General features: G+C 53.5%; 7 protein-coding genes across 8 annotated transcripts in view; 6 read left to right on the top strand and 1 right to left on the bottom strand.

Moving 5' to 3' along the window:
* UBAP2 (ubiquitin associated protein 2) overlaps window positions 1-25,720 on the bottom strand; it is a 140,852-nt gene that overhangs the window by 47,866 nt on the left and 67,266 nt on the right. Inside the window, exons 18-21 of one of the 2 annotated variants that reach the window (XM_059492436.1) lie at window positions 25,425-25,491; window positions 24,551-24,746; window positions 23,195-23,286; window positions 22,252-22,302 (exon numbers count right to left, since the gene is read on the bottom strand). In XM_059492436.1, the coding sequence (XP_059348419.1) occupies window positions 22,252-22,302; window positions 23,195-23,286; window positions 24,551-24,746; window positions 25,425-25,491 (406 nt within the window). The remainder of the gene's footprint in view (window positions 1-22,251; window positions 22,303-23,194; window positions 23,287-24,550; window positions 24,747-25,424; window positions 25,492-25,720) is intronic. The other variant, XM_059492437.1, reaches the window with a different exon arrangement.
* Window positions 1,886-2,518, top strand: LOC132086843 (interferon-like). The gene has a single exon (XM_059492779.1). The coding sequence runs from the start codon at window positions 1,893-1,895 to the stop codon at window positions 2,463-2,465; it is 573 nt and encodes a 190-aa protein (XP_059348762.1). The 5' UTR covers window positions 1,886-1,892; the 3' UTR covers window positions 2,466-2,518.
* LOC132086808 (interferon-like) lies at window positions 4,883-5,537 on the top strand. Its single transcript, XM_059492721.1, has one exon. The coding sequence runs from the start codon at window positions 4,890-4,892 to the stop codon at window positions 5,460-5,462; it is 573 nt and encodes a 190-aa protein (XP_059348704.1). The 5' UTR covers window positions 4,883-4,889; the 3' UTR covers window positions 5,463-5,537.
* On the top strand, window positions 7,886-8,533 carry LOC132086822 (interferon-like). Its single transcript, XM_059492748.1, has one exon. The coding sequence runs from the start codon at window positions 7,886-7,888 to the stop codon at window positions 8,456-8,458; it is 573 nt and encodes a 190-aa protein (XP_059348731.1). The 3' UTR covers window positions 8,459-8,533.
* On the top strand, window positions 10,877-11,531 carry LOC132086799 (interferon-like). The gene has a single exon (XM_059492708.1). It carries the CDS (start codon window positions 10,884-10,886, stop codon window positions 11,454-11,456), a length of 573 nt encoding a protein of 190 aa, XP_059348691.1. The 5' UTR covers window positions 10,877-10,883; the 3' UTR covers window positions 11,457-11,531.
* On the top strand, window positions 13,879-14,528 carry LOC132086839 (interferon-like). The gene has a single exon (XM_059492772.1). The coding sequence runs from the start codon at window positions 13,882-13,884 to the stop codon at window positions 14,452-14,454; it is 573 nt and encodes a 190-aa protein (XP_059348755.1). The 5' UTR covers window positions 13,879-13,881; the 3' UTR covers window positions 14,455-14,528.
* Window positions 16,880-17,452, top strand: LOC132086364 (interferon-like). Its single transcript, XM_059491970.1, has one exon. The coding sequence runs from the start codon at window positions 16,880-16,882 to the stop codon at window positions 17,450-17,452; it is 573 nt and encodes a 190-aa protein (XP_059347953.1).

Genomic DNA, 25,720 nt, shown 5'->3' with positions numbered 1-25,720 from the left:
GCACCGCTGCACCTCATCTGCTTCATCCACACCGTGCTCCGTCCATCCAATCCGTGCCTCTCTGACGCACAGACAAGGATGTCATGTGGGACACTGTCAAACACTTGGCACAAAGCCAGGAACACGAGGTCCCTTGGCTTGCCCCTCTCCACCACTACTGTGGAGCCCTAACCATAGAACAGCACCAAAACCGCCAGGAATGGGGACTCTGCACTTTGGAATGCCATGCTCCCTGCTCCCAATCACCTCTTGCTTCTCCACTGGCCTTAGCATAGTCTCCCGCAGAAGCAGCCTCATCTTCTTGCCTGACACACACCTCAGCCTGACTGCTCCGTAGCTCCCACACTCTTCTGCTTTTCCCTGTCTAAGAAAGGGAGTTACATTTCTCATCTACCACTTCTTGGCCACTTCCACTGACAGACACCAGGTTTCAAAAACCATCCACATTGGCCTACCAACTCCATCTCAAAGTTCCCTCAGGACTCATGCATTCACCTCTTCATCTGCCATCCACTTGGACACATTCAGGTTGCTAAGAGGGTCTCAAAGTTGGCCTTTTCCTTCAGTGGCCTGGGGATCTCCATTCTTCAGGCAGGCCTCTCAGCATTTGCCTTGTGCGACTTCAGCAGCTTGCCTGGAGATGGCTGACACACAAGGCTACAAACACTCACTCCTCTCCACAGCCTCTTTGCCCCAAAAGCAAACAGAACATTCAAATCCCAAGATCCGCTCCTAGCAACCATCCAACCATAATCCACGAGGCCAGGGTGATCATCCCATTGCAGATCTCTGCACACCCCAAATGCCTCTTCACTGCTCCCCAGCTTTTGGGCGCTTTTGGAAAGGCATCTGAAGCTACTGGCAAACCTTCACTACTCCAGCCACAGAAGCCCAGCCCCCGCAGCCTTGCTCACACCTGAGGTCCTCTGGACCCCTGTGCCTCTCCAGAGCCATGCCCTCCAAGGATGCCACACCTCTCACGGACTAACCAGCCCTCAACTAGACACACTCTTGCAGGCAAGGGCTCTGGCAATGCCAAAACACACCACCATTGCTTTCGTGGGGGACAGTCCTCTTTGGCCCTGTGGCCGCCACACCCACTCAGGCATGGATCTCCAAAGCGGACCCTTGCTCCAGGGCCACAGCCATGGCAGCAAGAACAACAGTAAGAGCAAAGCCCTTCCCTGGCACCAACCGCTCCACTGAGCCTTCCTTGCCTGCCTTGGTGCCGGCTCCTCTCAAACACAGCAGCAGGAGCACCTGCCTCCGTGCAAGGACACACTCAGGCCTCCAAGGCCCACGTGCACACACAGCCCCTTCAACACTGCCACCGCCTCGGGCCATTGACCGCAGCAGGGGAAACGCCAGCGCCCGCCCACTGACATCACCGCACACCCCTTGCAACCACAAAAGGAAAACAGTGGCTAAGATGAAAATAAAGGCAAGCCACCAAGTGAAAGGAAAAGTGACCACAGCCACAAGCAGGGCTTTGCAGGTGGAAAGCATGCTTGGGCACAAAGACAGACTCAGCAGCACAGCACGCACCGCACAGCTGGCCCGGCAGGTGAAAGGGAACAGCCAAGAGCCCTCTCCACCACACCTGACGCCGACGCCTCTGAGCCACAGCTTTCACAAGCCCGGCACACCGCTGCCACCACAATCCCCAACCACGGACACCCCAACCAAACACTTCCCCAAAACCAATACAGCCACCAGGACAGACTGGAAACTACAGGCAGAAACTAGGACAATCAGAAAGCGATGAAGGGAAAGCTGCCTGGCGTACAAAGCCCCGCACCCGGGGGCACCCCAAGCACAGCCACCAGCAGCACCAGCCGGCCTCACCAGGCTCCTCCTGCCCGGCAGCACCCAACAGCACCCACAGACTCACCATGCCTGCGCCCACAGCCACAGCGCCACGCCTGCCGCACGCCGCCCCGGCGCTCCTGCTCCTCCTCACCGCTCTGGCCAGCAGCCTGGCCTGCCAACACCTCTGGACACACGAGGACACCTTCCCCGGCGACGCTCTCCGCCTCCTCCAGGACATGGCTGTCGGCCACACGCAGCCCTGCCACCTGACACAGCCGCCCTTCTTCCCCGCCAGCCTGCTCCACGACAACCTGCAGCCGCACCAAGCCGCCGCCACCGCCCTGCGCATCCTGCAGCACCTCTTCCACACCCTCAGCTCCAACAGCACCCGCCAGCACTGGCCCAGCCACGCTCGCAACCACCTCCTCAACGACCTGCAGCACCACATCCACCACCTGGAGCAATGCCTCCCCGACAACGCCGCGCCCTTCAAAGGACCACGCAACCCGCTGCTCGCCATCAACAAGTACTTCAGGGACATCCACCTCTTCCTGCACGCCCACAACCACAGCGCCTGCGCCTGGGACCACGTCCGCCTCGAAGCTCGCGCCTCTCTACAGCACCTCCACAACCTCACACGCACCATGCGCCGCTAGCGCCAACACCCACACACCCAGACACACCTACGCCCCAAAGCCACCTCCAACCCCACGCCTCCTCTCACCCGGGACCACACACAGCCCTGCAGCAACCGCACGGCACCCGCAGCCTTCAACCGCTGCATCTCCAGCCATTCAGCTGCTCCTACTCATATGGACAAAAGACCTTCTCCATTCATTTCTTGACTTCTATGTTTATTTTTTGTTTATTTATATAATTTATCTAATCACTTATGTATTTATTTTTATACCTCTTCACTTATTTATGCCACGGCAAATAAAGACTTATGACAAAACACTTGCCACTGCCTCTCCTCTCTCCAGCACCCCAACCACTCTCTGCCACAGGGGAAAGCCATCTCCACCCAACACAGACTCCAAGCCCTGCTCGAAATAGCCCCCGACCACACGTCTCAATGGCCCCTGCCCAAGCAGCATCCTGCAGCAGCCTCTGAGCAAAAACACTGCCAGTCTTTGCCCAACACCACGGAAGCACCAAATGGAAAAACACCCACAGGCTGCTGAAGAGCACCGCTGCACCTCATCTGCTTCATCCACACCGTGCTCCGTCCATCCAATCCGTGCCTCTCTGACGCACAGACAAGGATGTCATGTGGGACACTGTCAAACACTTGGCACAAAGCCAGGAACACGAGGTCCCTTGGCTTGCCCCTCTCCACCACTACTGTGGAGCCCTAACCATAGAACAGCACCAAAACCGCCAGGAATGGGGACTCTGCACTTTGGAATGCCATGCTCCCTGCTCACAATCACCTCTTGCTTCTCCACTGGCCTTAGCATAGTCTCCCGCAGAAGCAGCCTCATCTTCTTGCCTGACACACACCTCAGCCTGACTGCTCCGTAGCTCCCACACTCTTCTGCTTTTCCCTGTCTAAGAAAGGGAGTTACATTTCTCATCTACCACTTCTTGGCCACTTCCACTGACAGACACCAGGTTTCAAAAACCATCCACATTGGCCTACCAACTCCATCTCAAAGTTCCCTCAGGACTCATGCATTCACCTCTTCATCTGCCACCCACTTGGACACATTCAGGTTGCTAAGAGGGTCTCAAAGTTGGCCTTTTCCTTCAGTGGCCTGGGGATCTCCATTCTTCAGGCAGGCCTCTCAGCATTTGCCTTGTGCGACTTCAGCAGCGTGCCTGGAGATGGCTGACACACAAGGCTACAAACACTCACTCCTCTCCACAGCCTCTTTGCCCCAAAAGCAAACAGAACATTCGAATCCCAAGATCCGCTCCTAGCAACCATCCAACCATAATCCACGAGGCCAGGGTGAGCATCCCATTGCAGATCTCTGCACACCCCAAATGCCTCTTCACTGCTCCCCAGCTTTTGGGCGCTTTTGGAAAGGCATCTGAAGCTACTGGCAAACCTTCACTACTCCAGCCACAGAAGCCCAGCCCCCGCAGCCTTGCTCACACCTGAGGTCCTCTGGACCCCTGTGCCTCTCCAGAGCCATGCCCTCCAAGGATGCCACACCTCTCACGGACTAACCAGCCCTCAACTAGACACACTCTTGCAGGCAAGGGCTCTGGCAATGCCAAAACACACCACCATTGCTTTCGTGGGGGACAGTCCTCTTTGGCCCTGTGGCTGCCACACCCACTCAGGCATGGATCTCCAAAGCGGACCCTTGCTCCAGGGCCACAGCCATGGCAGCAAGAACAACAGTAAGAGCAAAGCCCTTCCCTGGCACCAACCGCTCCACTGAGCCTTCCTTGCCTGCCTTGGTGCCGGCTCCTCCCAAACACAGCAGCAGGAGCACCTGCCTCCGTGCAAGGACACACTCAGGCCTCCAAGGCCCACGTGCACACACAGCCCCTTCAACACTGCCACCGCCTCGGGCCATTGACCGCAGCAGGGGAAACGCCAGCGCCCGCCCACTGACATCACCGCACACCCCTTGCAACCACAAAAGGAAAACAGTGGCTAAGATGAAAATAAAGGCAAGCCACCAAGTGAAAGGAAAAGTGACCACAGCCACAAGCAGGGCTTTGCAGGTGGAAAGCATGCTTGGGCACAAAGACAGACTCAGCAGCACAGCACGCACCGCACAGCTGGCCCGGCAGGTGAAAGGGAACAGCCAAGAGCCCTCTCCACCACACCTGACGCCGACGCCTCTGAGCCACAGCTTTCACAAGCCCGGCACACCGCTGCCACCACAATCCCCAACCACGGACACCCCAACCAAACACTTCCCCAAAACCAATACAGCCACCAGGACAGACTGGAAACTACAGGCAGAAACTACGGACAATCAGAAAGCGATGAAGGGAAAGCTGCCTGGCGTACAAAGCCCCGCACCCGGGGGCACCCCAAGCACAGCCACCAGCAGCACCAGCCGGCCTCACCAGGCTCCTCCTGCCCGGCAGCACCCAACAGCACCCACAGACTCACCATGCCTGCGCCCACAGCCACAGCGCCACGCCTGCCGCACGCCGCCCCGGCGCTCCTGCTCCTCCTCACCGCTCTGGCCAGCAGCCTGGCCTGCCAACACCTCTGGACACACGAGGACACCTTCCCCGGCGACGCTCTCCGCCTCCTCCAGGACATGGCTGTCGGCCACACGCAGCCCTGCCACCTGACACAGCCGCCCTTCTTCCCCGCCAGCCTGCTCCACGACAACCTGCAGCCGCACCAAGCCGCCGCCACCGCCCTGCGCATCCTGCAGCACCTCTTCCACACCCTCAGCTCCAACAGCACCCGCCAGCACTGGCCCAGCCACGCTCGCAACCACCTCCTCAACGACCTGCAGCACCACATCCACCACCTGGAGCAATGCCTCCCCGACAACGCCGCGCCCTTCAAAGGACCACGCAACCCGCTGCTCGCCATCAACAAGTACTTCAGGGACATCCACCTCTTCCTGCACGCCCACAACCACAGCGCCTGCGCCTGGGACCACGTCCGCCTCGAAGCTCGCGCCTCTCTACAGCACCTCCACAACCTCACACGCACCATGCGCCGCTAGCGCCAACACCCACACACCCAGACACACCTACGCCCCAAAGCCACCTCCAACCCCACGCCTCCTCTCACCCGGGACCACACACAGCCCTGCAGCAACCGCACGGCACCCGCAGCCTTCAACCGCTGCATCTCCAGCCATTCAGCTGCTCCTACTCATATGGACAAAAGACCTTCTCCATTCATTTCTTGACTTCTATGTTTATTTATTTGTTTATTTATATAATTTATCTAATCACTTATGTATTTATTTTTATACCTCTTCACTTATTTATGCCACGGCAAATAAAGACTTATGACAAAACACTTGCCACTGCCTCTCCTCTCTCCAGCACCCCAACCACTCTCTGCCACAGGGGAAAGCCATCTCCACCCAACACAGACTCCAAGCCCTGCTCGAAATAGCCCCCGACCACTCGTCTCAATGGCCCCTGCCCAAGCAGCATCCTGCAGCAGCCTCTGAGCAAAAACACTGCCAGTCTTTGCCCAACACCACGGAAGCACCAAACGGAAAAACACCCACAGGCTGCTGAAGAGCACCGCTGCACCTCATCTGCTTCATCCACACCGTGCTCCGTCCATCCAATCCGTGCCTCTCTGACGCACAGACAAGGATGTCATGTGGGACACTGTCAAACACTTGGCACAAAGCCAGGAACACGAGGTCACTTGGCTTGCCCCTCTCCACCACTACTGTGGAGCCCTAACCATAGAACAGCACCAAAACCGCCAGGAATGGGGACTCTGCACTTTGGAATGCCATGCTCCCTGCTCACAATCACCTCTTGCTTCTCCACTGGCCTTAGCACAGTCTCCCGCAGAAGCAGCCTCATCTTCTTGCCTGACACACACCTCAGCCTGACTGCTCCGTAGCTCCCACACTCTTCTGCTTTTCCCTGTCTAAGAAAGGGAGTTACATTTCTCATCTACCACTTCTTGGCCACTTCCACTGACAGACACCAGGTTTCAAAAACCATCCACATTGGCCTACCAACTCCATCTCAAAGTTCCCTCAGGACTCATGCATTCACCTCTTCATCTGCCACCCACTTGGACACATTCAGGTTGCTAAGAGGGTCTCAAAGTTGGCCTTTTCCTTCAGTGGCCTGGGGATCTCCATTCTTCAGGCAGGCCTCTCAGCATTTGCCTTGTGCGACTTCAGCAGCGTGCCTGGAGATGGCTGACACACAAGGCTACAAACACTCACTCCTCTCCACAGCCTCTTTGCCCCAAAAGCACAGAACATTCAAATCCCAAGATCCGCTCCTAGCAACCATCCAACCCTAATCCACGAGGCCAGGGTGAGCATCCCATTGCAGATCTCTGCACACCCCAAATGCCTCTTCACTGCTCCCCAGCTTTTGGGCGCTTTTGGAAAGGCATCTGAAGCTACTGGCAAACCTTCACTACTCCAGCCACAGAAGCCCAGCCCCCGCAGCCTTGCTCACACCTGAGGTCCTCTGGACCCCTGTGCCTCTCCAGAGCCATGCCCTCCAAGGATGTCACACCTCTCACGGACTAACCAGCCCTCAACTAGACACACTCTTGCAGGCAAGGGCTCTGGCAATGCCAAAACACACCACCATTGCTTTCGTGGGGGACAGTCCTCTTTGGCCCTGTGGCCGCCACACCCACTCAGGCATGGATCTCCAAAGCGGACCCTTGCTCCAGGGCCACAGCCATGGCAGCAAGAACAACAGTAAGAGCAAAGCCCTTCCCTGGCACCAACCGCTCCACTGAGCCTTCCTTGCCTGCCTTGGTGCCGGCTCCTCCCAAACACAGCAGCAGGAGCACCTGCCTCCGTGCAAGGACACACTCAGGCCTCCAAGGCCCACGTGCACACACAGCCCCTTCAACACTGCCACCGCCTCGGGCCATTGACCGCAGCAGGGGAAACGCCAGCGCCCGCCCACTGACATCACCGCACACCCCTTGCAACCACAAAAGGAAAACAGTGGCTAAGATGAAAATAAAGGCAAGCCACCAAGTGAAAGGAAAAGTGACCACAGCCACAAGCAGGGCTTTGCAGGTGGAAAGCATGCTTGGGCACAAAGACAGACTCAGCAGCACAGCACGCACCGCACAGCTGGCCCGGCAGGTGAAAGGGAACAGCCAAGAGCCCTCTCCACCACACCTGACGCCGACGCCTCTGAGCCACAGCTTTCACAAGCCCGGCACACCGCTGCCACCACAATCCCCAACCACGGACACCCCAACCAAACACTTCCCCAAAACCAATACAGCCACCAGGACAGACTGGAAACTACAGGCAGAAACTCCGGACAATCAGAAAGCGATGAAGGGAAAGCTGCCTGGCGTACAAAGCCCCGCACCCGGGGGCACCCCAAGCACAGCCACCAGCAGCACCAGCCGGCCTCACCAGGCTCCTCCTGCCCGGCAGCACCCAACAGCACCCACAGACTCACCATGCCTGCGCCCACAGCCACAGCGCCACGCCTGCCGCACGCCGCCCCGGCGCTCCTGCTCCTCCTCACCGCTCTGGCCAGCAGCCTGGCCTGCCAACACCTCTGGACACACGAGGACACCTTCCCCAGCGACGCTCTCCGCCTCCTCCAGGACATGGCTGTCGGCCACACGCAGCCCTGCCACCTGACACAGCCGCCCTTCTTCCCCGCCAGCCTGCTCCACGACAACCTGCAGCCGCACCAAGCCGCCGCCACCGCCCTGCGCATCCTGCAGCACCTCTTCCACACCCTCAGCTCCAACAGCACCCGCCAGCACTGGCCCAGCCACGCTCGCAACCACCTCCTCAACGACCTGCAGCACCACATCCACCACCTGGAGCAATGCCTCCCCGACAACGCCGCGCCCTTCAAAGGACCACGCAACCCGCTGCTCGCCATCAACAAGTACTTCAGGGACATCCACCTCTTCCTGCACGCCCACAACCACAGCGCCTGCGCCTGGGACCACGTCCGCCTCGAAGCTCGCGCCTCTCTACAGCACCTCCACAACCTCACACGCACCATGCGCCGCTAGCGCCAACACCCACACACCCAGACACACCTACGCCCCAAAGCCACCTCCAACCCCACGCCTCCTCTCACCCGGGACCACACACAGCCCTGCAGCAACCGCACGGCACCCGCAGCCTTCAACCGCTGCATCTCCAGCCATTCAGCTGCTCCTACTCATATGGACAAAAGACCTTCTCCATTCATTTCTTGACTTCTATGTTTATTTATTTGTTTATTTATATAATTTATCTAATCACTTATGTATTTATTTTTATACCTCTTCACTTATTTATGCCACGGCAAATAAAGACTTATGACAAAACACTTGCCACTGCCTCTCCTCTCTCCAGCACCCCAACCACTCTCTGCCACAGGGGAAAGCCATCTCCACCCAACACAGACTCCAAGCCCTGCTCGAAATAGCCCCCGACCACTCGTCTCAATGGCCCCTGCCCAAGCAGCATCCTGCAGCAGCCTCTGAGCAAAAACACTGCCAGTCTTTGCCCAACACCACGGAAGCACCAAACGGAAAAACACCCACAGGCTGCTGAAGAGCACCGCTGCACCTCATCTGCTTCATCCACACCGTGCTCCGTCCATCCAATCCGTGCCTCTCTGACGCACAGACAAGGATGTCATGTGGGACACTGTCAAACACTTGTGGCACAAAGCCAGGAACACGAGGTCACTTGGCTTGCCCCTCTCCACCACTACTGTGGAGCCCTAACCATAGAACAGCACCAAAACCGCCAGGAATGGGGACTCTGCACTTTGGAATGCCATGCTCCCTGCTCACAATCACCTCTTGCTTCTCCACTGGCCTTAGCATAGTCTCCCGCAGAAGCAGCCTCATCTTCTTGCCTGACACACACCTCAGCCTGACTGCTCCGTAGCTCCCACACTCTTCTGCTTTTCCCTGTCTAAGAAAGGGAGTTACATTTCTCATCTACCACTTCTTGGCCACTTCCACTGACAGACACCAGGTTTCAAAAACCATCCACATTGGCCTACCAACTCCATCTCAAAGTTCCCTCAGGACTCATGCATTCACCTCTTCATCTGCCATCCACTTGGACACATTCAGGTTGCTAAGAGGGTCTCAAAGTTGGCCTTTTCCTTCAGTGGCCTGGGGATCTCCATTCTTCAGGCAGGCCTCTCAGCATTTGCCTTGTGCGACTTCAGCAGCGTGCCTGGAGATGGCTGACACACAAGGCTACAAACACTCACTCCTCTCCACAGCCTCTTTGCCCCAAAAGCACAGAACATTCAAATCCCAAGATCCGCTCCTAGCAACCATCCAACCATAATCCACGAGGCCAGGGTGACCATCCCATTGCAGATCTCTGCACACCCCAAATGCCTCTTCACTGCTCCCCAGCTTTTGGGCGCTTTTGGAAAGGCATCTGAAGCTACTGGCAAACCTTCACTACTCCACCCACAGAAGCCCAGCCCCCGCAGCCTTGCTCACACCTGAGGTCCTCTGGACCCCTGTGCCTCTCCAGAGCCATGCCCTCCAAGGATGCCACACCTCTCACGGACTAACCAGCCCTCAACTAGACACACTCTTGCAGGCAAGGGCTCTGGCAATGCCAAAACACACCACCATTGCTTTCGTGGGGGACAGTCCTCTTTGGCCCTGTGGCCGCCACACCCACTCAGGCATGGATCTCCAAAGCGGACCCTTGCTCCAGGGCCACAGCCATGGCAGCAAGAACAACAGTAAGAGCAAAGCCCTTCCCTGGCACCAACCGCTCCACTGAGCCTTCCTTGCCTGCCTTGGTGCCGGCTCCTCCCAAACACAGCAGCAGGAGCACCTGCCTCCGTGCAAGGACACACTCAGGCCTCCAAGGCCCACGTGCACACACAGCCCCTTCAACACTGCCACCGCCTCGGGCCATTGACCGCAGCAGGGGAAACGCCAGCGCCCGCCCACTGACATCACCGCACACCCCTTGCAACCACAAAAGGAAAACAGTGGCTAAGATGAAAATAAAGGCAAGCCACCAAGTGAAAGGAAAAGTGACCACAGCCACAAGCAGGGCTTTGCAGGTGGAAAGCATGCTTGGGCACAAAGACAGACTCAGCAGCACAGCACGCACCGCACAGCTGGCCCGGCAGGTGAAAGGGAACAGCCAAGAGCCCTCTCCACCACACCTGACGCCGACGCCTCTGAGCCACAGCTTTCACAAGCCCGGCACACCGCTGCCACCACAATCCCCAACCACGGACACCCCAACCAAACACTTCCCCAAAACCAATACAGCCACCAGGACAGACTGGAAACTACAGGCAGAAACTACGGACAATCAGAAAGCGATGAAGGGAAAGCTGCCTGGCGTACAAAGCCCCGCACCCGGGGGCACCCCAAGCACAGCCACCAGCAGCACCAGCCGGCCTCACCAGGCTCCTCCTGCCCGGCAGCACCCAACAGCACCCACAGACTCACCATGCCTGCGCCCACAGCCACAGCGCCACGCCTGCCGCACGCCGCCCCGGCGCTCCTGCTCCTCCTCACCGCTCTGGCCAGCAGCCTGGCCTGCCAACACCTCTGGACACACGAGGACACCTTCCCCGGCGACGCTCTCCGCCTCCTCCAGGACATGGCTGTCGGCCACACGCAGCCCTGCCACCTGACACAGCCGCCCTTCTTCCCCGCCAGCCTGCTCCACGACAACCTGCAGCCGCACCAAGCCGCCGCCACCGCCCTGCGCATCCTGCAGCACCTCTTCCACACCCTCAGCTCCAACAGCACCCGCCAGCACTGGCCCAGCCACGCTCGCAACCACCTCCTCAACGACCTGCAGCACCACATCCACCACCTGGAGCAATGCCTCCCCGACAACGCCGCGCCCTTCAAAGGACCACGCAACCCGCTGCTCGCCATCAACAAGTACTTCAGGGACATCCACCTCTTCCTGCACGCCCACAACCACAGCGCCTGCGCCTGGGACCACGTCCGCCTCGAAGCTCGCGCCTCTCTACAGCACCTCCACAACCTCACACGCACCATGCGCCGCTAGCGCCAACACCCACACACCCAGACACACCTACGCCCCAAAGCCACCTCCAACCCCACGCCTCCTCTCACCCGGGACCACACACAGCCCTGCAGCAACCGCACGGCACCCGCAGCCTTCAACCGCTGCATCTCCAGCCATTCAGCTGCTCCTACTCATATGGACAAAAGACCTTCTCCATTCATTTCTTGACTTCTATGTTTATTTATTTGTTTATTTATATAATTTATCTAATCACTTATGTATTTATTTTTATACCTCTTCACTTATTTATGCCACGGCAAATAAAGACTTATGACAAAACACTTGCCACTGCCTCTCCTCTCTCCAGCACCCCAACCACTCTCTGCCACAGGGGAAAGCCATCTCCACCCAACACAGACTCCAAGCCCTGCTCGAAATAGCCCCCGACCACTCGTCTCAATGGCCCCTGCCCAAGCAGCATCCTGCAGCAGCCTCTGAGCAAAAACACTGCCAGTCTTTGCCCAACACCACGGAAGCACCAAACGGAAAAACACCCACAGGCTGCTGAAGAGCACCGCTGCACCTCATCTGCTTCATCCACACCGTGCTCCGTCCATCCAATCCGTGCCTCTCTGACGCACAGACAAGGATGTCATGTGGGACACTGTCAAACACTTGGCACAAAGCCAGGAACACGAGGTCCCTTGGCTTGCCCCTCTCCACCACTACTGTGGAGCCCTAACCATAGAACAGCACCAAAACCGCCAGGAATGGGGACTCTGCACTTTGGAATGCCATGCTCCCTGCTCCCAATCACCTCTTGCTTCTCCACTGGCCTTAGCATAGTCTCCCGCAGAAGCAGCCTCATCTTCTTGCCTGACACACACCTCAGCCTGACTGCTCCGTAGCTCCCACACTCTTCTGCTTTTCCCTGTCTAAGAAAGGGAGTTACATTTCTCATCTACCACTTCTTGGCCACTTCCACTGACAGACACCAGGTTTCAAAAACCATCCACATTGGCCTACCAACTCCATCTCAAAGTTCCCTCAGGACTCATGCATTCACCTCTTCATCTGCCATCCACTTGGACACATTCAGGTTGCTAAGAGGGTCTCAAAGTTGGCCTTTTCCTTCAGTGGCCTGGGGATCTCCATTCTTCAGGCAGGCCTCTCAGCATTTGCCTTGTGCGACTTCAGCAGCTTGCCTGGAGATGGCTGACACACAAGGCTACAAACACTCACTCCTCTCCACAGCCTCTTTGCCCCAAAAGCAAACAGAACATTCAAATCCCAAGATCCGCTCCTAGCAACCATCCAACCATAATCCACGAGGCCAGGGTGATCATCCCATTGCAGATCTCTGCACACCCCAAATGCCTCTTCACTGCTCCCCAGCTTTTGGGCGCTTTTGGAAAGGCATCTGAAGCTACTGGCAAACCTTCACTACTCCAGCCACAGAAGCCCAGCCCCCGCAGCCTTGCTCACACCTGAGGTCCTCTGGACCCCTGTGCCTCTCCAGAGCCATGCCCTCCAAGGATGCCACACCTCTCACGGACTAACCAGCCCTCAACTAGACACACTCTTGCAGGCAAGGGCTCTGGCAATGCCAAAACACACCACCATTGCTTTCGTGGGGGACAGTCCTCTTTGGCCCTGTGGCCGCCACACCCACTCAGGCATGGATCTCCAAAGCGGACCCTTGCTCCAGGGCCACAGCCATGGCAGCAAGAACAACAGTAAGAGCAAAGCCCTTCCCTGGCACCAACCGCTCCACTGAGCCTTCCTTGCCTGCCTTGGTGCCGGCTCCTCCCAAACACAGCAGCAGGAGCACCTGCCTCCGTGCAAGGACACACTCAGGCCTCCAAGGCCCATGTGCACACACAGCCCCTTCAACACTGCCACCGCCTCGGGCCATTGACCGCAGCAGGGGAAACGCCAGCGCCCGCCCACTGACATCACCGCACACCCCTTGCAACCACAAAAGGAAAACAGTGGCTAAGATGAAAATAAAGGCAAGCCACCAAGTGAAAGGAAAAGTGACCACAGCCACAAGCAGGGCTTTGCAGGTGGAAAGCATGCTTGGGCACAAAGACAGACTCAGCAGCACAGCACGCACCGCACAGCTGGCCCGGCAGGTGAAAGGGAACAGCCAAGAGCCCTCTCCACCACACCTGACGCCGACGCCTCTGAGCCACAGCTTTCACAAGCCCGGCACACCGCTGCCACCACAATCCCCAACCACGGACACCCCAACCAAACACTTCCCCAAAACCAATACAGCCACCAGGACAGACTGGAAACTACAGGCAGAAACTCCGGACAATCAGAAAGCGATGAAGGGAAAGCTGCCTGGCGTACAAAGCCCCGCACCCGGGGGCACCCCAAGCACAGCCACCAGCAGCACCAGCCGGCCTCACCAGGCTCCTCCTGCCCGGCAGCACCCAACAGCACCCACAGACTCACCATGCCTGCGCCCACAGCCACAGCGCCACGCCTGCCGCACGCCGCCCCGGCGCTCCTGCTCCTCCTCACCGCTCTGGCCAGCAGCCTGGCCTGCCAACACCTCTGGACACACGAGGACACCTTCCCCGGCGACGCTCTCCGCCTCCTCCAGGACATGGCTGTCGGCCACACGCAGCCCTGCCACCTGACACAGCCGCCCTTCTTCCCCGCCAGCCTGCTCCACGACAACCTGCAGCCGCACCAAGCCGCCGCCACCGCCCTGCGCATCCTGCAGCACCTCTTCCACACCCTCAGCTCCAACAGCACCCGCCAGCACTGGCCCAGCCACGCTCGCAACCACCTCCTCAACGACCTGCAGCACCACATCCACCACCTGGAGCAATGCCTCCCCGACAACGCCGCGCCCTTCAAAGGACCACGCAACCCGCTGCTCGCCATCAACAAGTACTTCAGGGACATCCACCTCTTCCTGCACGCCCACAACCACAGCGCCTGCGCCTGGGACCACGTCCGCCTCGAAGCTCGCGCCTCTCTACAGCACCTCCACAACCTCACACGCACCATGCGCCGCTAGCGCCAACACCCACACACCCAGACACACCTACGCCCCAAAGCCACCTCCAACCCCACGCCTCCTCTCACCCGGGACCACACACAGCCCTGCAGCAACCGCACGGCACCCGCAGCCTTCAACCGCTGCATCTCCAGCCATTCAGCTGCTCCTACTCATATGGACAAAAGACCTTCTCCATTCATTTCTTGACTTCTATGTTTATTTATTTGTTTATTTATATAATTTATCTAATCACTTATGTATTTATTTTTATACCTCTTCACTTATTTATGCCACGGCAAATAAAGACTTATGACAAAACACTTGCCACTGCCTCTCCTCTCTCCAGCACCCCAACCACTCTCTGCCACAGGGGAAAGCCATCTCAAATCAACACAGACTCCAAGCCCTGCTCGAAATAGCCCCCGACCACTCGTCTCAATGGCCCCTGCCCAAGCAGCATCCTGCAGCAGCCTCTGAGCAAAAACACTGCCAGTCTTTGCCCAACACCACGGAAGCACCAAACGGAAAAACACCCACAGGCTGCTGAAGAGCACCGCTGCACCTCATCTGCTTCATCCACACCGTGCTCCGTCCATCCAATCCGTGCCTCTCTGACGCACAGACAAGGATGTCATGTGGGACACTGTCAAACACTTTGCACAAAGCCAGGAACACGAGGTCACTTGGCTTGCCCCTCTCCACCACTACTGTGGAGCCCTAACCATAGAACAGCACCAAAACCGCCAGGAATGGGGACTCTGCACTTTGGAATGCCATGCTCCCTGCTCCCAATCACCTCTTGCTTCTCCACTGGCCTTAGCATAGTCTCCCGCAGAAGCAGCCTCATCTTCTTGCCTGACACACACCTCAGCCTGACTGCTCCGTAGCTCTCACACTCTTCTGCTTTTCCCTGTCTAAGAAAGGGAGTTACATTTCTCATCTACCACTTCTTGGCCACTTCCACTGACAGACACCAGGTTTCAAAAACCATCCACATTGGCCTACCAACTCCATCTCAAAGTTCCCTCAGGACTCATGCATTCACCTCTTCATCTGCCATCCACTTGGACACATTCAGGTTGCTAAGAGGGTCTCAAAGTTGGCCTTTTCCTTCAGTGGCCTGGGGATCTCCATTCTTCAGGCAGGCCTCTCAGCATTTGCCTTGTGCGACTTCAGCAGCTTGCCTGGAGATGGCTGACACACAAGGCTACAAACACTCACTCCTCTCCACAGCCTCTTTGCCCCAAAAGCAAACAGAACATTCAAATCCCAAGATCCGCTCCTAGCAACCATCCAACCATAATCCACGAGGCCAGGGTGATCATCCCATTGCAGATCTCTGCACACCCCAAATGCCTCTTCACTGCTCCCCAGCTTTTGGGCGCTTTTGGAAAGGCATCTGAAGCTACTGGCAAACCTTCACTACTCCAGCCACAGAAGCCCAGCCCCCGCAGCCTTGCTCACACCTGAGGTCCTCTGGACCCCTGTGCCTCTCCAGAGCCATGCCCTCCAAGGATGCCACACCTCTCACGGACTAACCAGCCCTCAACTAGACACACTCTTGCAGGCAAGGGCTCTGGCAATGCCAAAACACACCACCATTGCTTTCGTGGGGGACAGTCCTCTTTGGCCCTGTGGCCGCCACACCCACTCAGGCATGGATCTCCAAAGCGGACCCTTGCTCCAGGGCCACAGCCATGGCAGCAAGAACAACAGTAAGAGCAAAGCCCTTCCCTGGCACCAACCGCTCCACTGAGCCTTCCTTGCCTGCCTTGGTGCCGGCTCCTCCCAAACACAGCAGCAGGAGCACCTGCCTCCGTGCAAGGACACACTCAGGCCTCCAAGGCCCACGTGCACACACAGCCCCTTCAACACTGCCACCGCCTCGGGCCATTGACCGCAGCAGGGGAAACGCCAGCGCCCGCCCACTGACATCACCGCACACCCCTTGCAACCACAAAAGGAAAACAGTGGCTAAGATGAAAATAAAGGCAAGCCACCAAGTGAAAGGAAAAGTGACCACAGCCACAAGCAGGGCTTTGCAGGTGGAAAGCATGCTTGGGCACAAAGACAGACTCAGCAGCACAGCACGCACCGCACAGCTGGCCCGGCAGGTGAAAGGGAACAGCCAAGAGCCCTCTCCACCACACCTGACGCCGACGCCTCTGAGCCACAGCTTTCACAAGCCCGGCACACCGCTGCCACCACAATCCCCAACCACGGACACCCCAACCAAACACTTCCCCAAAACCAATACAGCCACCAGGACAGACTGGAAACTACAGGCAGAAACTCCGGACAATCAGAAAGCGATGAAGGGAAAGCTGCCTGGCGTACAAAGCCCCGCACCCGGGGGCACCCCAAGCACAGCCACCAGCAGCACCAGCCGGCCTCACCAGGCTCCTCCTGCCCGGCAGCACCCAACAGCACCCACAGACTCACCATGCCTGCGCCCACAGCCACAGCGCCACGCCTGCCGCACGCCGCCCCGGCGCTCCTGCTCCTCCTCACCGCTCTGGCCAGCAGCCTGGCCTGCCAACACCTCTGGACACACGAGGACACCTTCCCCGGCGACGCTCTCCGCCTCCTCCAGGACATGGCTGTCGGCCACACGCGGCCCTGCCACCTGACACAGCCGCCCTTCTTCCCCGCCAGCCTGCTCCACGACAACCTGCAGCCGCACCAAGCCGCCGCCACCGCCCTGCGCATCCTGCAGCACCTCTTCCACACCCTCAGCTCCAACAGCACCCGCCAGCACTGGCCCAGCCACGCTCGCAACCACCTCCTCAACGACCTGCAGCACCACATCCACCACCTGGAGCAATGCCTCCCCGACAACGCCGCGCCCTTCAAAGGACCACGCAACCCGCTGCTCGCCATCAACAAGTACTTCAGGGACATCCACCTCTTCCTGCACGCCCACAACCACAGCGCCTGCGCCTGGGACCACGTCCGCCTCGAAGCTCGCGCCTCTCTACAGCACCTCCACAACCTCACACGCACCATGCGCCGCTAGCGCCAACACCCACACACCCAGACACACCTACGCCCCAAAGTCACCTCCAACCCCACGCCTCCTCTCACCCGGGACCACACACAGCCCTGCAGCAACCGCACGGCACCCGCAGCCTTCAACCGCTGCATCTCCAGCCATTCAGCTGCTCCTACTCATATGGACAAAAGACCTTCTCCATTCATTTCTTGACTTCTATGTTTATTTATTTGTTTATTTATATAATTTATCTAATCACTTATGTATTTATTTTTATACCTCTTCACTTATTTATGCCACGGCAAATAAAGACTTATGACAAAACACTTGCCACTGCCTCTCCTCTCTCCAGCACCCCAACCACTCTCTGCCACAGGGGAAAGCCATCTCCAATCAACACAGTCTCCAAGCCCTGCTCAAAATAGCCCCCGACCACTCGTCTCAATGGCCCCTGCCCAAGCAGCATCCTGCAGCAGCCTCTGAGCAAAAACACTGCCAGTCTTTGCCCAACACCACGGAAGCACCAAACGGAAAAACACCCACAGGCTGCTGAAGAGCACCGCTGCACCTCATCTGCTTCATCCACACCGTGCTCCGTCCATCCAATCCGTGCCTCTCTGACGCACAGACAAGGATGTCATGTGGGACACTGTCAAACACTTTGCACAAAGCCAGGAACACGAGGTCACTTGGCTTGCCCCTCTCCACCACTACTGTGGAGCCCTAACCATAGAACAGCACCAAAACCGCCAGGAATGGGGACTCTGCACTTTGGAATGCCATGCTCCCTGCTCCCAATCACCTCTTGCTTCTCCACTGGCCTTAGCACAGTCTCCCGCAGAAGCAGCCTCATCTTCTTGCCTGACACACACCTCAGCCTGACTGCTCCGTAGCTCCCACACTCTTCTGCTTTTCCCTGTCTAAGAAAGGGAGTTACATTTCTCATCTACCACTTCTTGGCCACTTCCACTGACAGACACCAGGTTTCAAAAACCATCCACATTGGCCTACCAACTCCATCTCAAAGTTCCCTCAGGACTCATGCATTCACCTCTTCATCTGCCATCCACTTGGACACATTCAGGTTGCTAAGAGGGTCTCAAAGTTGGCCTTTTCCTTCAGTGGCCTGGGGATCTCCATTCTTCAGGCAGGCCTCTCAGCATTTGCCTTGTGCGACTTCAGCAGCTTGCCTGGAGATGGCTGACACACAAGGCTACAAACACTCACTCCTCTCCACAGCCTCTTTGCCCCAAAAGCAAACAGAACATTCAAATCCCAAGATCCGCTCCTAGCAACCATCCAACCATAATCCACGAGGCCAGGGTGATCATCCCATTGCAGATCTCTGCACACCCCAAATGCCTCTTCACTGCTCCCCAGCTTTTGGGCGCTTTTGGAAAGGCATCTGAAACTACTGGCAAACCTTCAACACCCACACACCCAGACACACCTACGCCCCAAAGCCACCTCCAACCCCACGCCTCCTCTCACCCGGGACCACACACTGCCCTGCAGCAACCGCACGGCACCCGCAGCCTTCAACCGCTGCATCTCCAGCCATTCAGCTGCTCCTCCTCATATGGCAAAAGACTTTCTCCACGTATTTATTGACCTATTTTTCTACTTTTTTTTCTATTTATTCACATATTTATTTGTCTACCTCTTCACTTATTTATGTCACGGCAAATAAAGACTTATGACAAAACACTTGATATTGCCTTTTCTTTCTAGCATTGCAACCACTCTTTGGAACAGTGCAAAGCCATCTCCTCCCAACACCACTCAATGCTGTGCTCTATGTAAGACCCCTGTGAGAGTCTGTTAGAATTTTCCCTCATCTGCCTCACGATCGTCCTTGGGAGAGCACTGAAGAGAAGACCCCCCCTGTCTAGAATCTGGCTCTGAAGGAGAAAAGTCACACGCCACAGGCCCTGAGACCTGAAAATTCAGTGTTTAGCTATTGTTTTCACAAATGTGTTTGTTGTATGCTAAGAAGAGGGCACCATGCCCTGTTTGCAACTATAGCAGCTCGGGAAGCTGTCCCACCTCTTGGTCTGGCTGGACTTCTCCTGAGTCTCAGGTGGTCTCCCACAGAAGACCCTCACCTGTTTTACAACCACCGTGACAGACAGACTGAGATGTAAGAAGATTCTCCACCAAGGACTGAGACATGAAACTCCTAAAAGGCCGCTCTGCTCCTTCCAAGAACTGGGACTGAAACCCCCAGCCCGGGGGAGTTGTGTGGGGGAGGCAAGCTGACCAAAGCGAGATGTTTGCCTGCAGATTGTGAGCACTGGAGCAATAAAACAATGGCTCTCATTTACTGCTGAGAACATAAGACTACCCGTTACATCTATCAAGCTCATTTACTGCTGAGAATATAGACTACCTGTTACATCTGTTCCCTATTGTATCTGTTTCTCCCCCCCTCACAATTTTCAGTAATAAAAATCTCTGAGTTAGCTAGAGCCTTTGAGATCTCCCCAGCACAGCAGGCAGACCCTCAGCTGGACTGGACGACGGGACCAAGGGACTTCGTCTCTGCGTTGGTAGCTATATCCCCTCTCCCCCCCTCTCTCTGTCTCTCTTTCTCTTTCTCTCTCTTTTTCTTTCTCTTAATCCCTCTATCGCATTTTTGCTGTGGTTATTTCAATAAAACTGCATTCGATTTGATTATCACTGCAAACCCCCTTGTACCGTGTTGGTTTTTGCACTCTGAGATCATTCCTATGAACCATCAGGTCATCTGTCCACTAGGACGGACCCTGACAACCCCAAGTATCCCTTGCTCTCTCTTCTCGCTCGTACCTGCCCAAGCAGCATCTTGCAGCAATATCTTTCGAGAAACATCACTACGTGTTAGATATTATCTTCAGAATTATGTCTTAGCCTTTCTTTCCTCAGTAGTTTGCAACTCCCTTCCCAATTATTGTATCTGAAAGACTCATAACAGGGAAGGCACGGTCTTACTGGAGAAATTCCACTAGAGGGCCACAAACACTAGCAGAGCATCAGAGCACTTCTGCTACGAAGATATATGACAGGTGTTAATTGGACTGCAGAAGACTACAGGAAGATCTTACTGTAGTCTTTTAACATTTCAATGGACCTTACATAAAAGGAGCAAACTAATTTTGAACAGCATTTGCATTGACAGGCAGTGGTCTATAGAGAATATCTCTAAACTAAAAGAGAGTATGCTTATATCAGGCATTAGGGAGAAATCCTTTACTATGAGGATTGTGAACAAGTTCTAGAGCTAGCTAGATTACCACACCCCTGGAAGTGTTCAAAGCCAGACTGAATGGGGCTTTGTGCAATGTGGTCTAGGAGAAGGTTTCTCTTCCCATGTCAGAGCTGCTTGCAATTAGATTGCCTCTTTCAACATAAAACATTTAGTACGAGTGTTGAGGTTTTGGAGGACTGTGGAACCAAAATGGGAATAGGAAGAGTGTGAGGAGGAAGGTGCAGAAGTGTGATGGCACAGAAGACAGTCCCATTCCCCATCCTCCTATGCCACCTGGGAGATGAAGGTAGAGAAAATCATGAGTGAAACTAAGTCCAGGAAAATATGAGAGGTGAAGGGAAGATGTTCTGTAGATTTGGTTTTATTTCATTATCTACTTGCTAACTTCCCTGATTTGATTGCTAACATGTTAAACTAATTTCCCCAAGCCAATGCAGTAATTTTGCCCATTACTGCAACCAGCAAGTAATTTCTCCCTGTACTTATCTCACTCCACATGCCTTTCAGGATGTATTTTCTCCCTGGACGAGATGAGGTGGGGAGTGATAGAGCACCGTGGTGGTCACGAGGCATCTAGCTACTGTTAACACAATAAAATACGTGTCTCCTGGTCCTGCTACTTCAAATATTTTGCATCTTGTTGCCACAATGATAATTCCATGCATTTCAGTTGACAGTTCTTCAAGTACCACAACTTTCTCTGGTAAAAGTCTTTATTCACATGCTCATCTTTGGAGTTTTTTAAATTCAGGGTCTGCAATATGACAGGGCTTTGTCTGAGTCATCCCTGGTACTCACCTTTAAACTATCTGACTCTGGCTGCTCCAAACTGTACATGGAATACCTTGTACTTATTTGGGCCTTGCATTATGGCATTCATCCAGTCTTCTCAGATCCCTCCCCACTGCTCCATTTCTGCCTCTACAGATACAACGCATCACTCTAGTATGTAACTGTTCTCAGCTACCTACTACCAAACTGTCTCTCCAAGTTCCTTATCCTACATTTATGATAGGACAATTCTTTATCATTTTGCGATCTAGATTGAGGCCCTTTTTCAATTTATTTAGGAGCTCAGCCTGTCTCATATGCCATTTGTATTCTGGATCCAGATAAGGAAAAAAACTTTGTACACTCTCCCTCATGCAGCTCACCTCCATTTGTTGCCATGATGCATATGCAAACATCTATACCTATGACCACATCCAAAATCTCAGCTACACCTACTGGCTACCAACCTGTGTACTTGATGTTCAACCTTACCTCTTAGTAAAACAAACACTTAGGACTTCAACTAGACTAGACAAAATGTCATAATGCTGCTACAAAAATTAGACATTTCTCCACTCAGGAGCACAGAGCACACTTGTGTCTATTTAGAGATTTTGCAGCTGGACAAATGCATGATGGAACAGTTGCTCTGTATCAATTTACACAATCCTTGTATAAATTTCAAAAGAAAAAATACAGAACACAAGGAAAATCTCTTAACCACCGTTCAATGAATCAATTTATGTGGCACAAATGATCAACAGTGAAGACAACTTCTTTAAAATTAAGTAAGTCATTTACTTACCATTGGCAGTCTGGATTGAAGCATCTGGAGATCATCATAACCATAAATCTGCTTAAAGACAGATAAAAATACAACATCATTATAACACTTTTTTCTGATGCTGATCAGTCTGGGGCTTTGAGCTGAGTTTGATTTAAGCCCAGTCTGTGTTAAAGGTCTACAGCTGTACGTCACATTGTGCTATCATGGCGCACTGCAGCATTTCAAGGAGAGCAGAACTGAAGTTAAAAAGGCTTGTCACTCTGATGTTGTTTCCTAGTGACAATGTCCTCTGAGGAGAGTTTGACTGTCCCATCTTCAACACAGTTTTCACAGACACATCATTCCTGATCGTATGAAAAATCTACCGCGCATTCAGATTTGGGAATAAGAACAACAGCCCTCTTTGGTGTAATCATTACTTCAAAGAGCATTAAGATTAAGAGTTGATGACTTGACCACAACACAACCTCCTGGGTATCTCCTCACATTCAGTTTGGTACAGAAAAGTTACTGATATAAAGGTTTGGATTCAAAAAGCAGATAACCAAAAATACGTTGATGCTGGTCAGACATCAAAAAGCTATGTGCAGCCTTTCAAATCATGGCATATGTGTTCATGGCACATTTCAGTCACTGCTATGGCAAATCCATTCCAGTAACACAAACCTAAAGGACCCTAAATTTATTCAAAGGGCCTAAAACCTGTTAACACTGAAAACCACAGCCACACACATGTTTAGCTTCAACAGCAGCCAGATAAGGCCTGTAGCAAAAGCTCTGCAGTTTACAATCAACAGTAAGCCTCTACTGAACATATTTCAGATGTTCTTTAGCACTTGAAACAAGAATTCCAGGTGTAACATGTGCCACCAGAAATGACTTGGCATAGACAGTAGCAGGTCTGGAGGGCCCACTTGCGCCAAGGGCTAAGAAATCAAAGAGAAACAATGAAACTGCTTACTGGGTAGGCAGGCAGAAGTCCTCCAGGTCCCACAATATACTGGTTATGCAACAAGGGTGGTACACCTTGGGGCAGGTTTGGGGGTGCTTTGCCTGTAGAATCAAAATACAGACACTTTAACAAGCCTTTAGAAAAGAAAAGGCTTCAGCATTGAGACAAGACAGCTCACATGTTGTGGCAGTTGCACCATCCCACATTATAAAGAGGAGATTTTGCGCTGTTTGATGAATTATGCTCAAAATAGCCTCAAGAGTTTAACCATACCTCAAGGGAGGGAAAGCACAGGCTACTTTAGCCTGAAAACAGTCCTATCATAGAATAGCCTGAATTTGTAATTTGCTTTGTCCAAGAGGATTACAAGAATTACAAGAATACAAGGATTACAAGATTACCGAACTTCTCTTTTGCTCAGTTCTTTCCTGAAGGCAAATTTAGAAATTGTTGTCAACCTGAGAGAGCAAATTCTCTTCTTTCATTTCCTGCCCTGTCAATGCATTCCCTTTATCACCAGCAACAGACTGGAAAGCACTAAATGTTGCCAGCATGCTTTTTGTGGGTGACTTACTACAGCTAGGAATAGCAAAGAGAAGACTGAAATGGTTTCAGCTGCCTTCATGAAGCAGTGCTAGGAAGCAGAACAGTAAAAGAACAATGCACTTTGGCCAGTCATAAGACACTTCATTTACGAGCTATAGAAATGAGAAATATTTCTGTAACTAAGCCTGATCCTTAGTAATACATCACTCACTTCTCTCTATAAGATTTCCTTTTAGCAGTTCAGGATCTTCAGAGAAGAAAGAGAATTTAGCATCACTTCTACTTCAGTGCAAGAAGCCTCCCAGCCCTCCTTCTCCATGAACCCTCCTTCTAAAGTGCCATTTGCTGTGCAATGACCCAGACATTTCTTTCCTTTCTGTGCAAGTGGCAGTAGGGATGTGACACATGATAATGAGGACACCGCAGTATATTTTGATACTGCCAAATGAATTCAAGTCACAGAACAGCCTGAAACTAAAGCTTATGTGAACTCATAGTCAGGAGCTGATCACAGCTTGGAATACAAACTGGGTGAATTTTCTAGCCCGAGACTTCCTAAGTCAGAACTGCTCTGGTGTGTATTTATAAAGCTCTTTGGGGATGGAATGTGCTATATAAGTGCCACATAACACCCTAACAAGTATTTCAAATACATAAAACCAGGCAACTTTATTTCAGAAGCCAGCAAACACAGCATGCTGGAAATGTGAGTGAACAGTGTGGACTTCTTAGCGTTGTTATGGCGGGTGAGATGCTCAACTGACAGCCCTGCTGACTGAAATCCTCAGTCTATCCACGTGATCTGTCAATATTGCCAACCTGAAGACACTAAGGGAGCTGCTCGTGTGGTAGCAGCTGGTATAGACACACTGGTAACACTCAGGCCAAGGCTGTTTGTAGTGTTCATACTGCTTGCCATGCTGACAACCGAGGAGGTGGTGCTAGTGGCTGAGGTTGAAGCAGTTGAAAAGGTTGTTGAGGGCTGGAGCGAAGTTGTGTTCTCAATACTAGTGTGCTAGAAAAGGAGACAAAAAGAATGAGGATCACAGAGCAAATAAACCACAGTGGAAGACGCTGGGAAAAAGGGAAAAAAAAACAAAACAAAAACAACAAAAACTTCTAAAGTAACAGCAGCTCATGCAAAAGATATGCATTACCTATGTACCAAGCAAGCAACTAAGTTGCATGCTTATGATGCTTTAGTGATTTAAAGAAAATTATTGTATGAGAGCTAAACTTAAATTGCCATACCATCACAAAATTATAATACAGTAACTCAAACGTAACATATATCATTCCATCACCTGCATTTTGTCAGCAAACCTCTCCAGTGCAGACTGCTAATAGTCCATATTTTGGAGACATTTCAGATTGCCACTTTAAAGTTTGTTTTTGTTATGTTTTGTAATAAACTAGTTATAAGCAATTTTTTTTTATTTCATCCCCCTTAGGTGGCATGACAATTTCCCTCAGCTGTGTGACTGGCAAGGCTCTGTCATAGCTATTCCTGATCTAGTCCAAATACAAGTGGTAATCCCTTTTTCCCCACTAGAGGGCTGACAGTTCTTCTTCCCTGAAGGCTCTACTTATGGGTCTTGTGGTTCTGAGACACACCCAACTTAAAGAGATGGTCCTAATTATGAGATAAACTGACTATTTGCCAAGCACTCGTTTCAATACTAACAGGACTTACCACATGTGATGTGCCTGAAGACAACACTGAGGCAGGAGAGAGGCTGGTCTGATGATTGGAAAGGGAGCTGGAAGGAAATTGTAAAGAATTTATAAAATTAATTAACTTTCACTTTTAACAAATACAGATATGCAGTAGGGCATTAGTTAAAGAATTAGAATTCTAGGTGTGTGTGTATACCTACAGTAACAGAGAAGTTAAAGAAAAAAATTACATGTAAGAGTGTGTGTATACATATATACACACACAGGCATGTATATGTGTCTGTATGGCCTCTACAGGCACTTTTTCCTTTA

Source organism: Ammospiza nelsoni, chromosome Z (genome assembly GCF_027579445.1).
Source record: "Ammospiza nelsoni isolate bAmmNel1 chromosome Z, bAmmNel1.pri, whole genome shotgun sequence".
NCBI lineage: Eukaryota > Metazoa > Chordata > Aves > Passeriformes > Passerellidae > Ammospiza > Ammospiza nelsoni.
Note: the sequence above shows the minus strand (reverse complement) of the source record. Positions and strands in the feature narration are given on the sequence as shown.